Source organism: Rousettus aegyptiacus, unplaced genomic scaffold (genome assembly GCF_014176215.1).
Source record: "Rousettus aegyptiacus isolate mRouAeg1 unplaced genomic scaffold, mRouAeg1.p scaffold_m13_p_5, whole genome shotgun sequence".
Lineage (NCBI taxonomy): Eukaryota > Metazoa > Chordata > Mammalia > Chiroptera > Pteropodidae > Rousettus > Rousettus aegyptiacus.
This window is the reverse complement of record NW_023416308.1, coordinates 24041437-24060134: the sequence shown is the minus strand read 5'-3', so window position 1 is coordinate 24060134 and position 18698 is coordinate 24041437. Positions and strand designations below refer to the sequence as shown.

At 39.8% G+C, this 18698-nt stretch overlaps 1 protein-coding gene and 1 pseudogene across 1 annotated transcript; one reads left to right on the top strand and one right to left on the bottom strand.

The window, feature by feature from the left end:
* The first annotated feature begins 255 nt into the window (after positions 1 to 255).
* LOC107521841 (olfactory receptor 8B3) lies at positions 256 to 1365 on the top strand. Its single transcript, XM_016166901.2, has one exon. It carries the CDS (start codon positions 262 to 264, stop codon positions 1204 to 1206), a length of 945 nt encoding a protein of 314 aa, XP_016022387.2. The 5' UTR covers positions 256 to 261; the 3' UTR covers positions 1207 to 1365.
* A 260-nt stretch (positions 1366 to 1625) lies between these two features.
* LOC107521842 lies at positions 1626 to 3520 on the bottom strand (annotated as a pseudogene).
* Positions 3521 to 18698: the final 15178 nt, after the last annotated feature.

Here is an 18698-nt window from a genome sequence, read left to right as displayed (position 1 = left end):
GGTATCTAGTACAGTAATGGAAACATAAGCCAGAAGTAGGAAGTGGAAGTTTAGATGAATAAGAAAGAGAGGTAGGGATACATCCCCAGACACAGTGATTTAAATATTGAGGACCGTGTGTGGCAGTCCATTCAGACCCTTGAGATCTTATTTGATTACAGCCAGGCTGAGTGCCCTTCTCGTGAAAGGGTTTGTGAGGAGAGAGATGGTTTCTCTATTAATGGAATTTTCATTTGTTCTCACAGATTTCCGAAGTTGAGAATGCTGGCTAGAAATAACTCCTTAGTGACCGAATTTATTCTTGCCGGATTGACAGACCATCCAAAGCTCCAACAACCCCTCTTTTACCTGTTTTTAATGATCTACATTATCACCGTGGTGGGCAACCTTGGCTTGATCATGCTTATTGGTCTAAATTCTCACCTCCACACCCCTATGTACTACTTCCTCTTCAACCTATCCTTCATTGATCTCTGTTATTCATCTGTTTTCACCCCCAAGATGCTAATGAACTTTGTGTCAAGGAAGAATATCATCTCCTATGTCAACTGCATGACTCAGCTCTTTTTCTTTCTCTTTCTTGTCATCTCAGAATGCTATATGTTGACCTCAATGGCCTATGATCGCTACGTAGCCATATGTAATCCATTGCTGTATAAAGTCACCATGTCCCCTCGGGTTTGTTCTGTGCTAAGTTTTGCCGCATATGTGGTAGGATTTGCTGGAGCATCTGCTCACACAGGTTGCATGCTCAGACTAACCTTCTGCAATGTTAATATCATCAATTTTTACTTGTGTGACATCCTCCCTCTCCTCCAGCTCTCATGCTCCAGCACTTATGTCAATGAAATAGTAGTTCTCTTTGTCGTAAGTATTAACATCACAGTACCCAGTGTTACTATCCTAATTTCTTACATCTTCATCCTCACTGCTATTCTTCATATCAAATCCACACAAGGAAGATCAAAAGCTTTCAGTACCTGTAGCTCCCACATCATTACTATTTCTCTCTTTTTTGGATCAGCAGCATTCATGTATTTTAAATCTTCTTCTCCTGGATCTATGGACTTGGGGAAAGCTTCCTCTGTTTTCTATACTAATGTGGTGCCCATGCTCAATCCCTGGATCTACAGTTTGAGGAACAAGGACATCAAAGTTACAGTGAGGAAAGCCCTGTTTAAAATCCAGAGAAGAAATGTATTTTAATTAGAAGCTGCAATAACATAAAAATATTTTTAATCTTTTATTTAATTTTTATTGCTGTTTTTCAAAAAAGGGTTTTGTTTATAAGAATGTTGCTCCTACAGGTCGTATTATGTGTGGTTTAATAGACTTGTCTTATCATTTCCCTTATAGCTGATCTTGTCCCATGTTTTGCCCCTCTATCTCTTGAACCCTGTACCATTTACTTAATAAGAAAATGTTCATAAACAGAACAAATATACTGACCTTTTTCTGTTTGTTTTCATTCATCCCACGAGAAGCCATAACTTTGTTAATGGTAGAAGCAGTACAAATTTCAAACCAAGCTGCAGTTACTTTTTTAAAACACACACACACACACACACACACACACACACACAGAGAGAGAGAGAGAGAGAGAGAGAGAGACAGACAGGAGACCTTGTTTTTAGATGCTTACATTGTTAATTCCATAATAGCACTTACAATGTCATTACTATTATTCTTCAGGGTGCGACCTGCCTCTGTTCTCAATACATTTACTTGTGACATGAGCAATTCTATATCCTTAATTTCCACACCTGTTTCATCAACCTCCTCTTCTTTTCTCTCCTCTTGTACAGTTGGAGTCTGTGTGTATTCCTGCATGTTTGAGACAGCTTTACCTTGAACGTAGAATTCCTCAGCAACTGCTGGCTGCGCTTGCTGAGATAATCCTTGGTCTTGGCTTCCCAAAAAGCTATGTTGGTATCTGAAGCTGGGCTCTTACAGACATCAGGTTTTGTGATGACAAAGAGGATGTTCTTAGATTTCCCGATAATGACCCTGTGACCCCCGTATTTGTCGTAGACCCAGTTTGGACCTAGCCTTCGATGCCTTGTTTTTACTCCAGCTCTGTTTTGCTTTACTGACTGGCTCTTCATCAATTCCAGTTGCTGCTGCCAGTTGAGCTTGTACGGTTGCCTGTTTGGAATCTTGTTCCTCAATCTCTGGTACTATTTCATTACTGTCAGATTTTATTCCAGGCCCCGTCTCAGCCTGGGGCTGTGGCAACTTCTACTCTGTAGCAGGACAGTTTCTGTGGCTTCAGAAGGCATTTCTGCGTGGGGACCGTGGAACCACGATGTCAGCAGAAAGAGCTAAGCTGACTTTTTTTCCCCATTACTTTTTTGTACTCAGGTCTCCCTGGCTATTCCTAATCTGCACAAATGTGGTGAATTTTATAAGGCACGCAACATTAAAATTACAGCGTGCTTACCTAAACACAGAAACACCAAATACTATAGAAGCATTTTCATTCTTATTAATATTATTGCTGGTATAGGCAACAGGATTCAGAGCAATGTCTTCATTAGAAACTATCTATATAGTTTAAGATATATTCAGATATCGCGATCTTGTCCTTTTGTTCTATTTTTTATTTCATTCAACTTTCTTTTCATTTTATGTCCTTTCTTGTTCCCTTTGAGAGTGGCAAAATTCGTACCACACATCACTTGTTTTTGAGAGCCCCTATCAGCTCAGGTCATTTAATATTGAAGAGAATACATATAAAGTTACCTTTTATTGCTAAAGATAGCATGATTAAAGGAATACTACATATGTATCTTAGAGTTCTAATGGGGTAACTCGTTTATTACAAAACTTGGATCAATTGTCATTTCATAACATAAAATATTTCTAAAAGAACATATAGTAGTTCTTACTTTAGAATTTATTTGTCATCTAGATGGAAATGTTGCATGTTAAGTTAGAAGAAATATGTTAGACATCGTTTTACTTATCTAATGAAATTTATCATTAAAAAGTATATGCTAATAGTAGCAAACTGTATTCCTAGCAACATTTTGTGAGCTTATTTAAACCTGTTTCTTAGTCCGGTCAGGCCGCTACAACAAGATACTATAGACTAATTAAACAACAGAAATTTATTTCTCACAGTTTGTAGGCTGGCAGTCCAAGTCAGGGTGCCAGAACGAATGGGGGAGAGCCATCTTCTGGGTTGCCTACGTTTTATTATATCCTCACATGGTGAAAGGTGCTAGTAATCTCCCTGGGACTTTTTTATGAGGCACTAATTCCATTGATAAGGATTCTATCCTCATGACTTAAGCACCTCCTAAAAGCCCTTCCTCCTAGTATCATCACCTTTGAGGGTTAAGGGTTTAAAATTTGACAGCAGAGCACCTGTCTCATCAATAAGATAACAAACATATTTAAAGTAGATGCTATTTCCTATAATTTCCCTATTTCTTTAATGCTTTTCTTGTTTTAGATTTAGAATATTAGATATACTTAGAGGACAAGAAATTCTTGTTTTATTGTGTTATATTCATTGAATAACAACAATAAATTTTATTGTTATAAGTAGTATTTAATAAAATATAATAAAAATAATCATAAACAAAGAAAACAGAAAAAACTTTGGAGTATCAGACAGGATCGAGCTTGTTCAGGGTGGCATGGCCATAGGCAATCCAGACAGATAGGATTTTAAATAAAGATAGACAATTAAATTATGGTAGAGGACAGACGATTCAGAAACAGATCTTCTCTTATACAGTCAAATGATTTTTAGGCTAAGAAACATTAAAGGACAGCTTTTAAGCAATGATGCCAGACATACTACCTATTTATGAGAAAACAATTGAACTGGATGTCTACTTCATACTAGACACAAAAAATTAATAGCGAATACAACAAAACCGTATACATAAAGCTTAAAGATAAATCTTCTAAAAGAAAACATAGGAAAGCATGTTGGTGTAGGTACAGAGTTCTCAGACATATTCTAGAAAGCACTAAACCCAAAAGAAAAACAGATACAGTAAACTTCATTAAAATTAGAACATCTAAAAATCATAAGAAAGCCACAGACTTGAATAATATTTGCAATACATCTATCTGATAAGGGTAATGTATCCGAAACATGTAACAAGTTAAAATTAAATGCTGTCTTAATAATAAATAAATTATAAGTAGGCAAATGATTTGACAGACATATCTCAAAGGAAGGCGTGCAAATGGATTAACAGTGCACTGGAGTTCACTTGTCTTCACAACCTCAACAGCATTTGTTATCTCCTGTTTATTTTTGTTTATTTCGATCATAACCATTCTAACAGTTGGGAGATTATATCTCAATGCGGTTTTGATTGACATTTCCTTGATGGTTAATGATGCTTATCACCTTTTCATATAGTTTTTGTCCATTCGCATGTCTTCTTTGGGAAAAAAGTCTATTTGAGTCCTTTGCCCATTTTTAAATCAGATTATTTTCTGTTTTTGTTGTTGTTGTTGTTAGAGTTAAATAGGTCCATATTTGTTTTAGATATCACTGCCATATAAAATATATGGTTTGCAAATATTTTTCTCTTCTGTTGGTTGTCTTTTCATGTTGATGATGATTTATTTTGCTGTATAAAAGCTTTTTTAGGTTGATACATATCCACTTGATTTTTTCCGTGTTGATTATATATTTGGTGTTATATCCAAAAAAAATTATCACCAAGACAGATGTCAAGGAGCTTATTCCTTGTTATCTTCTAGGAGTTTTACAGTTTCAAGTCTTAGGATTAAAAAAATTTTTTTTTCCTGTTTTTTCTTTTAATTGAATATTTTCACACAAAACATAGTATAAGTTTAAGGTGTACAATGTGTTAATTTGAATCAATTATATATTGTAATACAATTGCCATTGTAGCAATATTTAGCACCTCTATCATATTCTATAATTATAGTACGATATTGTTGTCTATAGTCATTGCACCCTGCATTAGATCTCTATGGCTTATTTAATACTTGTTGCAAGTTTGCACCCTCAAACAACATCAGTCCCCTGCAATATTGTGACTTTTAAGAAATGTGTATTCGGTCATTCAGAAGACCAAAATATATTTCTCAGATATAGTTTGTCTTTGTTTAAAATTCCTGGCTCAGGGCTCCCAGAACTATTGGAATTTCCTAAGTGTTGTTAAGAGTGAAAAAGGTGTCTTTTGTTTTGTTAATAAGATGTCTTTTGGAAAGCAAGGAAGGATAGGGGCTGGTTGCCCAAGGAGCCAACCAAGCAATTAGAGAATTGTAACTTTCAGTCCCACCCCTGGACCTCCTGGCAGGGGAAAGGGGCTGGAGGTTGAATCAGTCACCAATCATGCCTATGGAATAAAACTCACATAAAAACCCCAAGAAGATGATGGGTGTGGAGAGCTTTCAAGTTGGTGGAACATATGAAAATTCAGGGCGAGTGGCATGCTTAGAGAGAGCATGGGAGCACCAAGCCCCTTCCCATATACCTAGACCTTGAAACTCTCCTATCTGGCTATGCCTGAGTTATATCCTTTCACAATAGACCGGTGATGTAGCAAGTAACATCTCTCTCAGAGTTCTGCGAGCTCTCTAGAAAATTAATCAAACTCGAGGAAGGGCTTGTGGGAACCTCTTATTTATAGCCAGTCGATCAAAAGTGCAGGTAACGACTAGACTTGCAATTGGCATTCTGAGTTGATGTGGGTCCTTGAAACCTCCAACCTGTCCTCAGTTGGTCAATAGCACAGAAAGCCTGGGCTTGCTGCTGTTGTATGAAGTTTAGGGGGTGAGAGGTAGAGCCTCGGAGAACTAAACCCTTAACCTGTGGAATCTAATGCAATCTCCAGGTAGATAAGAGTCGAAATTGGGTTGAGTTCTCGGAAGGCCTGTTGGTGTCTAAAAATTATTTGTTAGTGTGGGAGACAGCCCCCATGTTAGAATTAAAACCAGAAACTCAATTTATCTTCTACACTCCATCCCCCATCCCCTGGTAACCTCCATCATACTCTCTGCTTTCCATTTGGCTTTCTTAGATACTATCTACAAGTGATAATGTCAATACTTATATTTCTATATCTGACTTATATCGTTAATGATATACTATAATCAAGTTCCTTCCAGTTGTCACAAGTGCACATGCAATAATAAGTAGATCATTCATTGAGGGTTTCTTCATTACAGTAACAACAAAAAGAAATGTAAAGGGGGAAAATAATTCATAATAATTCACTAAATGAATCAAGACCCAGTAAACCACTAAGTAAATGAGTGAGTGAGTATGTGTTCGAAGCAAGGCAAATGTGAATGATCAACTGTTCCATAAAATTTAAAAACCAATTGATCTCAAGAATCAACGTCATTAAAGTGGCCATACTCCCCAAAGTAATCTATAGATGCAATGCAATCTCTATCAAAACACCAATGACGTTTTTCAGAGAACTAGAACAAACAATCCTAAAACTTATACGGAACCATAAAATCAAACCACACTACAGGGCAACGGTAATCAAAACAGCATGCGGTGGCATAAAAACAGATACATAGGGCCACTCTGCTAACACTGGGGGACATAGAAAAAAGCACAGAGAGGTAGCCAAAATGGGGAGACAAAGAAACAAACATGTCTCAAATTAAAGAACAGAACAAAGGTCCCCCCAAAAACCTAAACAAGATGAAAATTAGCAATCTATCAGGTGCAGAGTTCGAAACACTGGTTATAAGGATGCTCTATGATCTCAGTGAGAACTTCAGCAAAGAGATAGGAAACATAAAAATGGAGATAGAAAACATAAAAAAAAATCAGTCACAAATGAAGAATACAATAACTGAAATAAAGAATTCATTAAAGGGAATCAACAGTAAATTAAATTAATCAGAAGAACAAATCAGCAATTTAGGAGATAGGGTAGTAGAAAACACACTATCAGAACAACAAGAAGAAAAAATGAATCCAAAAGAAAAAAAATTAGGAACATCTGGGACAATATCAAGCGTACCAACATTCACATTATTGAGGCACCAGAAGGAGAAGAGAGGAAGCAGGGAATGGAAAGCCTACTTGAAGAAATAATAATAGAACACATCTCTACCCTGGTGATGGAAATGGGCACACAACCCAGGGAACCTCAGAGAGTCTCAAACAAGATGAACCATAGAGGCTCTCGCCAAGACACAGCATTATTAAAATGCCAACGATTCAAGACAAAGAGAGAATCTTAAAGCAGCAAGAGAAAAGCAGTGAGTTACCCACAGGGGAGCTCCAATAAGACTGTCAAGCTGATTTCTCAACAGAAATTTTGCAGACCAGAAGGGATTGGCACAAAACAGTCATGGTGATGAAAGACAAGGACCTACAACCAAGATTAGTCTACTGAGCAAAACTATCATTTAGAATCAAAGGACAGTTAAAGAGCTTCCCAGATAAGACAAATCTCTAGGAGTGTATCAACACCAACCCAGTATTACAAGAGATATTAGAGAAACTTCTTGAAGAAGGGGAAAAAGAGATCAAAAACATGGGTAATAAAATGGCAATAACTACATGTCTATCAACAATTACTTGAAATGTAAATGGTTAAATGCTCCAATCATTAAATAGGGTGACCGAATGCGTAAGAAAACAAGACCCTTACATATACTGCCTGCGAGAGACTCCAGATCGAAAGACACACCAGACTGAAAGTAAAGGGATGAAAAAAGATGTTTCACAAAAATGGAAACAAACAAACAAAAACTACTTACACCAGACAAAATAGACTTTAAAACAAAGGCTATAATGAGAGACAAAGAAGGACCCAGTAATCCCGCTTCTGGATATTCGTTCGAAGAAATCCAAAACACTACTTCGAAGAGACGTATATATCCATGTGTTCATTGCAGTATCATTCGCAATGGCCAAGATATGGAGGCAACCTGGGTGTCCATCAATGGATGAATTGATAAAGAAGAGGTAGTACATACATACCACGCAATATTACTCAGCCATTAAAAAAGAAAAAAGAAATCTTGCCATCCGCAACAACATGGACAGGCCTAGAGGGTATTGTGCTGAGTGGAGTAAGTCAGACAGAGAAAGACAAATGCCATATGATTTCACTTACACATGGAATCGAAAGAACAAAATGAACAAAACAGAAACAAACTCATAGATATTGCTCACATTTTGATGGTTACCTCAAAGGAAAGGGGTTGGAGCGAGTGAAAAAGGGGAAGGGATTAAGAAATACAAATTGATAGTAAAAAACTAGTCGTGAGGTTGTCAACTATAGCATAAGGAATAGCATCAATAATATTGTAATAACTATGATGTCAGATGAGTACTAGATTTATTGGGGTGATCACTTTGTAAGTTATATAAAGGTCAAAGCACTACGTTGTACACCTGAAACTAATCTAATATTGAATGAAAAAATTTTAAATTATTTTTAAAGAAGATCTCTATCTAAGAAGCAGAAATATTTTCTCTATCTGTTCTATTATGCTTCTTATTAAATAATATTTAACTTTATATCAAATTTATTCTGCTATATGGTATTGATTGAAGATTTATACATTTTTATTTTTTAAATTTATTTATTTTAATCAGTTCCAAGTATTATACATTTTTCTTTTTAAAAATAAATAACTCCTCAGTTTTTCTTCGCCACTTATTGAATGGCCCATACTGGCTTATACTGATTGTAATGCCTTTTATAATATCTGTTGTCATCCTAAGATCTCTATTTGGGCTAATTCTAGCTCATCTTTTCCTGTACTAGAACCATACTTTTAATATAGCTTTATAATATATAACTAGTAAGGTACATTTTACACATTCTTTTAAAAAAATTAGTTAGCCTTCCAGACTAATCTTAATAACTTTCTCAACAACGCTGCTTGGGTTCTGATTGAAAATCTGCTAGAATTAAAATTAGGAAAGGTAAACATCCTTACAGTATTTGGTGTTCTCTGGAATTGTGGTATTTTCTTCCTTTTTGTCTTTTTTAAAAATTAATTTGATCTTTTATACCTATTCATTCTGTATATTTCTTAAAGATTGGTTTTTTTTCTAATTTTAGTTACTTTTTTGGATGAGATTTTTTTTTAATGTATAGTTTCTAAATAATTCCTAGAAAGTAGAAAAACAAAGGTTCTGTGCAGGAAAGACGGAAGGCAGGAGGAGAAGGAACACAGACTTCTGTCCTCAGCCCCACCTGGCACAGGTAGCCGAGTATTGTTAGCATTGCCCCTAATGCGGTGCCTTTACTGCCCCAACACAGACACCACACACTTCTGCTTCATGCGGAAAGTCTTTCCTGACGGCATAGTGCATGCTAAAGGAAGGGCATCATGTCTAATGAGGGTAGCTGTGTCTGCGCATGTCTGCATGGCGCTGCCAGAGAATCTGGTGGATGATTTCCCTTATCTTGGGAAACTTGGAGAAACCAAGACCACAGCCACCAGTGAGGGTTCGACGGTGAGAAGGACCAAGTGTGTGGATCTTTAACATCTCACAACGAGGGGAGAGGGACTGAGGTGGTACAGGGAATTCACAAGCACAAACCTGCTGACCACACATTGCTCCACAATGCAGATTTCCGAAGGGAGCGGCTAGTGCTGGCAAACATTGTATTTAAATGTTATAAATGCTCTTTCAGACTTTCAGTGCTGATGGAGTCCCATAGTTCTTGACTTGTGCTTTCTTCGCCTTCAGGTCCACATTAGCCATCTGTATTAGACTGACAAGCTTTTCATTGAGTCAAGAGAAGCCCAGCACCCAGGCAGCCGTGGACACCCTTCGGTATCCAATCTGTCTTTGGAAAAGCTGTGGGGAGGTCCCAACAGACTACAAGCGGCCACTTACGCCTGTATAAAAGGGCCTCTTGCTCAGCCTGCCCTCGAGGAGCTAATAAACTGAGTGAATTTTCTGTTCTTCTGCAGCCCTAGTGACAAAGGATGGCTGTCTCTCCTTGGCTCTTGTGTCGGAGAGAAGCGGGTGCTGACCCATAAGGCTGTGTAGTATTGTGTCTCTGAGTCTCCACCCCAGCAAATTTTGGCAGCACATCACCAGTAGTACAGAGCATTTCTAGACGTCGATCATCATCTTTGTCTCCTTAAACTTAAAACCTTTTATACTAAACTTATCATGAGTAATGCACTTTCAGTTTCTTCTGATGCAGGTCCTACAGAGACCGGTGGGGAACCAACAGGGAGGGTTCAATCCTGAGCTGAGTTCTTCTTTGTGAAGACAAGCTCATGTACCAACAAAAATCTGGGAGCAGTAGGAAGGAGGGTGGGTGTGAAGGGGCAGAGGGTGCACTCTGCAATTTGTACCTGAGTCTAAAGCAACCGCAAATGTGGCAGGCGGGTGGCCACACAGCTAACAGCACGGACTCTACAAACTGCTACCCAGAGTGCGGTCTGAGGATCAGCAAAGTTAGCTCCACCGGAAGCTCATGGTCATGCAGAATCTCAAGCCTTACCCTAAACTGTGTGACTTCCCAAAGCTGTGGTTTGGGAAAAGGTTTTAAATGGACAACTTTTTTGCTGCCTCCTGTGTAGATTCTGACACAGCAGGTGAGGGTGAGGTACAATAACATATATTTCTAGAGCTCTCCCGCTGTGTTTTCTGTTGAGCCAGCTCGGGAAACACTGCTCTTTATGTCACAGGTAATAAAGTTATCACATGTGTGCTTCATCCTTGAAAACACATTCTTTCAAAACATGGAAAGCTAGTATTAAATAACTTAACTTCCAGGGGAGTTTCGGAGGGACCCAGACACTGCCAGAGTGATGTTTCGTTTCCCTTTGTAAACAGTGCTAAATGCATTTGTTTTTTATGTGTCAAGATTTGGAACAGGCTCATGTAAATATGTACAGGTCCTAAAATAACTATGACAGTGACACCTACCTGCCACTGAACCGTTCCCTCCATTATTTTAATTTCACAGTCATGCGAGTAAAACAGGAGCGGTCTGGGTCCGCATCCTTCTCACCCATCCTTCTCACCTATCTCATCCATAAGCTGTACATTTTGTTGTAATGATGCATGTAGAACAGATTAAATGTATAATCGTTCTATTTGGCAACACAGCTTTTGACTTCAGAATGTTTTTGCCAGTGAGTAAGTTCTATGCACCTGTAAGACTCATGTAAGTCTCCATAGGTCCTGAATCTGTTACTACTCTAAATGGTCCACACAGTCATGAGGCTGCTGTGTGAGAATAATCATTTAGTGGATAGTGAACATAGGTGATGTGGATATGTGACCCTCTCCTCAGCTTACCCATGGGGCAGAGTCACTCGGTCTTGGCGTTGCAAGCTCTGGGTCACCTTCCACCCAGCATCGATAGACTGCACCCAACGATGGTGCCAACGGATATCGCTTGTGATTTATACTTTATTAAGATAGCATTGCTACTTGGAAACCTAAATCCAGATTTCAACTTCTCCCCTAGAAGTATCAAAATGCTAGCAGTGAGACAGCTCCACAGGAGACTTTTCCCCTAGATTTTAGTCACAGAGGTAGTTGACCCAGCAAACTTAACTAGTTCTATAGGCCTTTAACAGCACGTTAGTTTTATGTTAATTAAACCACACGAACGGGTTTGAACGTGCCCCAAATCTTGATAATATGGAGCTGATTTTTGCAACTCTGATAATATTAATTGTGCACTTGGAATCTGTGGATGGATATAAATGAGAAATCTGTGACATAAAAAGGCACAAACAAACTTCAGGTGCACCAAAAAATAAAAATAAAAAATTCAGGTGCAGGTATGGCAGGAAGACTCTTGCATTGAGTATTCCCTGATTCAGAAAAAGCAAGGTTGACTCCAGATCTTTGAATGAAGTGACATTCCCATGGGTAGGACCCTTTGTGTTTCTATAGTAAAACATTGCACTTGACTAGACCTGAGAGACTCGGGGCGAGAGGAGTGATGGGGAGCTGCACCATCCATCACTGTCAGCCTCAGGACTCTCTAGTACATGCAACTGTTCTGAAGGTGGGATTCAGGCTGAAGTCTACAGGTTAATTTCCAGTGTCAATGTAGAGCAAATGAGAAACACCTCCATAAGTTAACTTCTTCATTGACCAGGCCTGGCTATTTCCTGGACCTTCAGAGATAACATTTACTTCGTCTGTCTATAATTCTTTAATACTCAGGAGATCTCATATGGCCAAGTGCATAGCTATATTGTTCCAGTGGCTATTGTTCTCTGGATTGTGGAACTGAAAGATGATCGTCAGGGACTTGAGGAAGATTACTTTATATATACTCTGATCTGGGACAAGGCAGCAGTCACCTCTAATGACCTCATCCATAGCCTCACCCAGTATCTCTAGCCCTTCAGTACAACTAATAGTGTGGTGACGATATTGTGGCCCATTTTAGTCATGAAACATTCTGGCTGCAGAGAAGGAAGGCTTTCAGCAATTAGTAAGTCCGACAGGAAACAAGGGAAATGGTTTTGTATAAAAGATCTTTGTCCTTTTCCATGAACGTGATGGGATTTCTTAGAAAGTCCAATAGCGTTAAACAGAAACTTTTTTCTCTCATTAGCCAGAAAGCTATTTTATTTACTTTTAGGGAGAGTATCACTTACATATTTATCAGTTAAGCTTTGCTAAGACATTTCGATAGAGCATCCTACCAATTATTTAGTGAATTCATGTGACTTCATCTGTCTTGAATACAGAGACAGTTTAATAGAATACAATTGGTTCTAGATTTTAAAGGAATGTTTTATTTTATGAGCATACATATGACATATGCAGCACATATATGATCGAGTACTACAATATTAATGTTAAGGATCTTGTCAAGATTTTCCAAATAGACTGCTCCGCTCATACTTCAAACATGTGACATATTTAGGATTATTTGCTGAGTTTTGGCATAGCTCCTAAAAATAAATTTTTTTAAAAATATATATATATTTTAAATCAGAGCATGAAGTACAGTGTGATGGGAGATATAAGTCTGGTGGAAATAAACGAGCCACAGGGACTGACAGATTGAGACCTGGTGAATGTTATCACATACAAGGAGCTCTAACTTCAGCTAGGCGCTAATCGGTTTGTGATGTTGCCTAAATTCTATCAACTTAGGTTGCTCCAGTGGGATGGACAGATTCCAGGACCCCTACCAATCTTTCTGGTTCTTAGAGCCTGCAGTTCCAGTTAAATCGGAAGAATGGAAACCATCCTGAAACCCCTCTGATGTTAGCTTTTGGAATAATTAGCAAGAAATCTTTGGACCAATCTCCAGCATTGATGGTCTTATCTTCTGTGGAGGTTTAGTGTCATTATGGGTGAGCAGATCTTTCAGCCCAGCCCATGTGCGGTCTGTGAGAATCTACACCTGCGATTAAATGGGCAGAGAAGCCAGCCAGGCCCTCCACTAGGGCACAGTGAATTTCTTGGAATCCTTACACCCCTCTGGTCTAGTGCCTGTGCCAACAAGTGTATTCCTTTTTTTGTTGTTTTCTGAATTGAAAACTTTTCCTCCCTGTCATCTGCTAAGCTCTGACATTCTTAAAACAAACTCTAAACCTAGCTGGAAAAAAGGGGGCATCTATTTCTTGCTGATCCAGCAATAACTTTTCACTTGCATGTCTACCCAACAGGAATATGGTTTTAAAAAGAAAGCACTGACTGTGTTTGGGGAGAGTGAGCAGTTTGTGGTAGAGGCACAGTATGGGCCAGCATGAGACAGGGGACCTTGCCCCTGAGTCTTATTTCATTGTTGGAGAGACCAGTCAAACACATGGAGAATAACAAATTGGCCAAGTACGAGACTGGTACCAAATCAAGAGAATGGTCTGGGCTGGAGAGAATCCACAGAGATCATTGCATTTGAATAAGTCTGCAGGGGGAGTGAAACATTAGAGCAGGGAAGGGAAGATGGAGAACTCTGTGAGGCAGACACACGGGTGGTCGTGATCTGAAACAGGGAGCAAAGCCTGGTTCTTTAAAGGCTTTTGTTGAGAAAGTAAAGATAGGTTTGATAAGGTAGCCCTGAGTTATGGGTAATCTAGAAAGTTATCCATTTCTTTATCTTCCAGCTCTGCCTCTTTCTGGTGGAAAGAAAAGAAAGGAGAGATGAAGGGAGAAAACCTAGGTGCCCATTTGTGCTCCCGGCGGGAATCCTAGCAGTACACGCCTTCAAGAAACCATTCTTCTTGGAGCCTCTAGGTAACTGCCAGCCCTCAGAGTACTTACTTTCTCCTCATCCTGGCCCAGCTCAAGCAGAATCATCTCCCTTAGGGAGCTGCCTTCTTCACCAAGGCCTTTTTACATGCCTCTGTCCTTCAGGAGCTCTCCTCTTTGGCCACCGTGGGGAGCCCCAACATGTGGATTCTGGTGTGGGTGGGTGCCATGGGAGGTCCCAAGGAAGGTCAGAATGGGTGCCCTCTGGGCTTGCTGGTAGCTTTGGGTGGGTGGCATGAGTTGGATTCTGGCAGGAGGGCAGTACTTAATGCTACAGAACTTTACAATTAAAATGGTTTAAATGGCAAATTTTATGCTATGTGTACTTTCCACAATTAAAAAAACATTGGGGAGGTGGCTCCATAGTGTAGTGGTTAGCATGTCTGATTTACACGCAGAAGTTCCTGGGTTTGCACCCCAGGTGGAGTCATGGACCATACCCCCAGGGCGCCAGGCCCCAAGTGCGAGCAGTGAGCAGATGGGAGGAGACACCCCACCTTCCGAAATCCAGTTCTTAAGGGGAGATGGCATATCAGCAACATCCATAGGTCAGGGGTGGAAGTGGGGGGTAGGGGGATTAAAGAGGGGAAAATAAATAAATAAAATAAATAAACAAACATTGGTAGTATGCAAATATATATTTATGTGTGTGTGTTTGTGTGTGTGTGTGTGTGTGTGTGTGTGTGTGTGTGTATATATATATATATATATAATCTTAATGGCTTAGAATGGAAAAGTTTTAATCCAAACAAAGACTAATCACGTGTTAAATACGTGTTAAAACATGGAAGAGCCTTGAAAACGTGCTAAGTGTAAGAAACCAGACATAAGGAATCCATATTATATGATTCCATTTACGTGAACTGTTAAGAAGAGGCAAATCCACAGACGCAGGGAGAAGATTAGTGGTGACTAGAGGCTGGGGGAGGGTGAAATAGAAGCGACTATTTAATGGGTACTGGGTTTCTTTTTGAGGTGATGAAATATTCTAGAATTAGACAGTGCTAATGGCAGCATAACTTTGTGAATATTCTAAGAATATCGCTTTTTAAAGAGTGAATTTTATGGTATGTGAATTAGATCTCAACTTTTTAAATGGTGCGATGAATAAATAAATGCATTTTTTAAAAGTCAACACATACTATTCTGCATGCTTTATTTAGTTCCCACTTTACTTAACCTCATAGAGATAAACACAGACCACCCACATGAGAACAAACACTATTCAGAGCCTGCTCCGCAAAGCAAAAGAGTCAGCAGCATCACTTGCCTTTAGAGACTCAAACGCAAACGGAGAAGTGGGAGAGCTTGTTGGTGGAAAAACACGAAGACACATCCTGATCCAAGGTTGGGATGCAGGGAGGCTGGAGGTGGGCTGACTTGAAGGCGGGCATCCTACCTGATTGCTTATATTTGGCTTTTCCCCGTCTGGTTCTAATTGAAAGGGGGGGGGGGGTCTAAAAATGAGAAAGCTGTCAGTCATGGACCGTTTCCCGAGGAGATCCGGAGAAAACTATATAAAAACGGCCGCCAGGTAACGCAGAACTACAGACGAAGACTGTATCGGGACAGATCTGGGCCCGCGAGGCCTTCAAGGGCTTATTTCTAGGCATCTTGTGAGCCTAGGTCTTCGCGGTTCCCATTAGAAAAAAAAGAGGGGGAGACCCTGGGAAACCCTTTGCAGTCTTCCCCGCCTCAGTCATCTGAGCGGTCCCCAGGTCCAGAAGCGGGGAGGACTTCGTAAAATTTGGAAGTCCCGAGAACCGATATCCACGAGGCGCTCTCCCCATATGTTCCGGGCCAGTCCCCACCTCCATCCATGTGGGACGAGTAAAAACTGGAAACGGAAACTCCGAAAACAGGGAGACCCTCTCCGTTTCCCTGCGGAGGCCACGGATGATTCGCGCGTGCGGAGGGGCACCACGCGTGCTGATGACCCAGCCGGGGCTCGGGGCTCATCATAACCCGATACCTGCAGACCTGATCGCGGGCGAGTGGATGCCACGCAGACGCCCTGGCACTGCACGGACGATCCTGCTAGCGCTGCGGGCAGCCTGGAACTCTGTCTCCGGCACCGCCGTCAAATCTCATCTCTGCCCATTTCGCTGGAGCCCGGAAGGATAAAAAGCAACCACCAGATGGCGCCAAACAACCGGCACGAAGGTCAGAGGGATGGATCGGAAACCTCGGCTGGCGAGGACGCAGGGCCGAACAGGATCCCCGCCCTCCTCGGAGCGCGTCTCTCCCATCGAGTCCTCCCTCATGCGTCGGGTGAAAGGCGTCAGGAGTCAAACCAAGCGTCCTCCTTGAGGCTCTTGGCTGACACGGTTCAACTTATAATTTTTTCAAGAGGTCCCTGGGATCATTATCATTCCCCTCCAATGTCAACAAACAAGTGTGGGAAACATTTGTAAAAATACATGAGCAAGATAATTGATATAAGTATTACTCAATATAGCACCAACACTGGGGGGAAACAGCCATTAAGAGGGACCAGGTAAATACATTCTAGTAAATCCATACAATGCAATACTCTCAAGTAGGTTTACTTATATTTTTTAATGAGGCATTTCTATAGGTACTGACATGAAAAGATGTTGAGGAACTGGCAAATGAAATCTAGCAAGTTGTAGAATTTCCAGAGGTAAAAAAAAAAAAAAAAAAAAAAAAGAAGAGGAAAGAAAAGGAAAAAAGCCTATTTACCTTTTAAAAATACTTATACATAAGGCAAAAGAATTAGAATAGCTAAAAGCAATTTTGAAAACAAGAGTAAAGTCTTCCATATATACTGGTGTCCGGAGTCAAAAAGAAGAATCTTTTTTGAAACTATCAAACTGTTTAAGTATAGGCTATAAAGACTTAAATATGTTTAAAATTAGGAAAAATAATGACTCCTCATTGCTCTCTCTTGCCCGACCTCCCACCTCCACCCCAGCCCCTGAGACCCTAGACTCACCTGATTAAACATCTGCTTCCCACTGATCTAGAAACTTGTGCTCTCACTCATCTCTGTCCCTTATGCTCACCATATGCCTAATGCCGTTATAGCCACTAACATGGTAAATTAAGAACAGCTCCAATTATTCTGTGAGCAAGGAGGTAGGATGGAGCTATAGGAGAAACACAGATTATTAAAGCTGCGAGGTCCTAAAAAAAAAAAAAAAGAAATGGAGAGAAAAGGACACTTCATCCTACAGGAAAGGTTAGACTGGAACTGTCCTAACATACAGCAGTTCCCGGAGCCATCACTGACTTGTGAATCTAAACCTGTCTTTTCTCATATCTGGTAATGAATGTCTGATTTGTGTTGAGATGAGAGAGGCAGCCACTGCTGACCCCAAGTTTCATATAAAGCTTGTTCAGTCATGAAGAACTTTGGAGATTCTACCAGGGTTCTTTGAAATTTAATGATATACCTGTAGATTTTAGTCATCAAGCTTTTGCTGTATAAGAAGCATTTCACCTATTAGCTCATTTACTTGCTCAATACAATTAGAAGTTATTTAACCATTTCACACTTAAGAACTGTGAGGGTTTGTAATGGAGAATAATTTTCCCATTGTCACAACTGATAAGTGGCAGATCATGGGTGTTGCTTGCCTTGTACTTAGTCTATAGATTTAATTAAAATTTTGGGGGAGCAGAATTTATTTACAAATTTCCAAGTACAAATTTTATAATCACCAGTCTGGACATCAGAATTAACATTTTGTTATGAAACGTTCAGGTTACTTCACATTACACCTAATGTGATCTTCCTTTATAGTGACTTTATTGTGTAGTCAGAGTATGCATATCTCTGTGGTACATCTAAAAGGTATATAGATACTTTATCACAGATACCCATGATTTCCTCTTCTGCTTACCTATAGAGAATGTTGCTGAATTGCGTTAGAAACCCATGGCTCTAACTTTATTCAGATTGAACAGACTCTATTTGTAAGAAATACTGAACCAACCAATGTGGCACAGACAAAACTGAAGGCTCAAAAAGCTATGCCTTCGACCTCACAGACCTCGTCAGAGCACTTCCGCTCAGGCCAGAGTCTGCATAGGTTGAGGGAGAACAAGCCCAGGCCAGGGGCCCAGAGCAGGCATTTCATCTCATCCACCTTCTCAGGGCTCAAGATAGTGGGGTATCATGTCAGGCAGAGGCAGCCCCTGGCCTCTGAACCCACTGCCTTTACAATCCATCATGAAGGCATTGTTTCTCTGCCAGAAAAACCAGTCTTTGAGGCAGAAAAACCAGTCTTTGAGCGCATGTTACACAAATACATAAATTCATTTTCAATAACTTTCTGGTAAACAGCAAAGTCCAAAATAACTCAGGATTCTGAAAGTATCAGAAGCTTCTGAAAGTATCAGAAGCAGCTTCTAGTCAGATATTTTTTGTGAAGGATGGACTCACGGACCTTTCTAAATGTGTTCTTGGTTATTTGTCCCAAAAGAACACATTGTCTTTCACTGTTAAGCATTTGTCTGCCATTTAATATCCAAGTATTTATTATTCTTATAGATA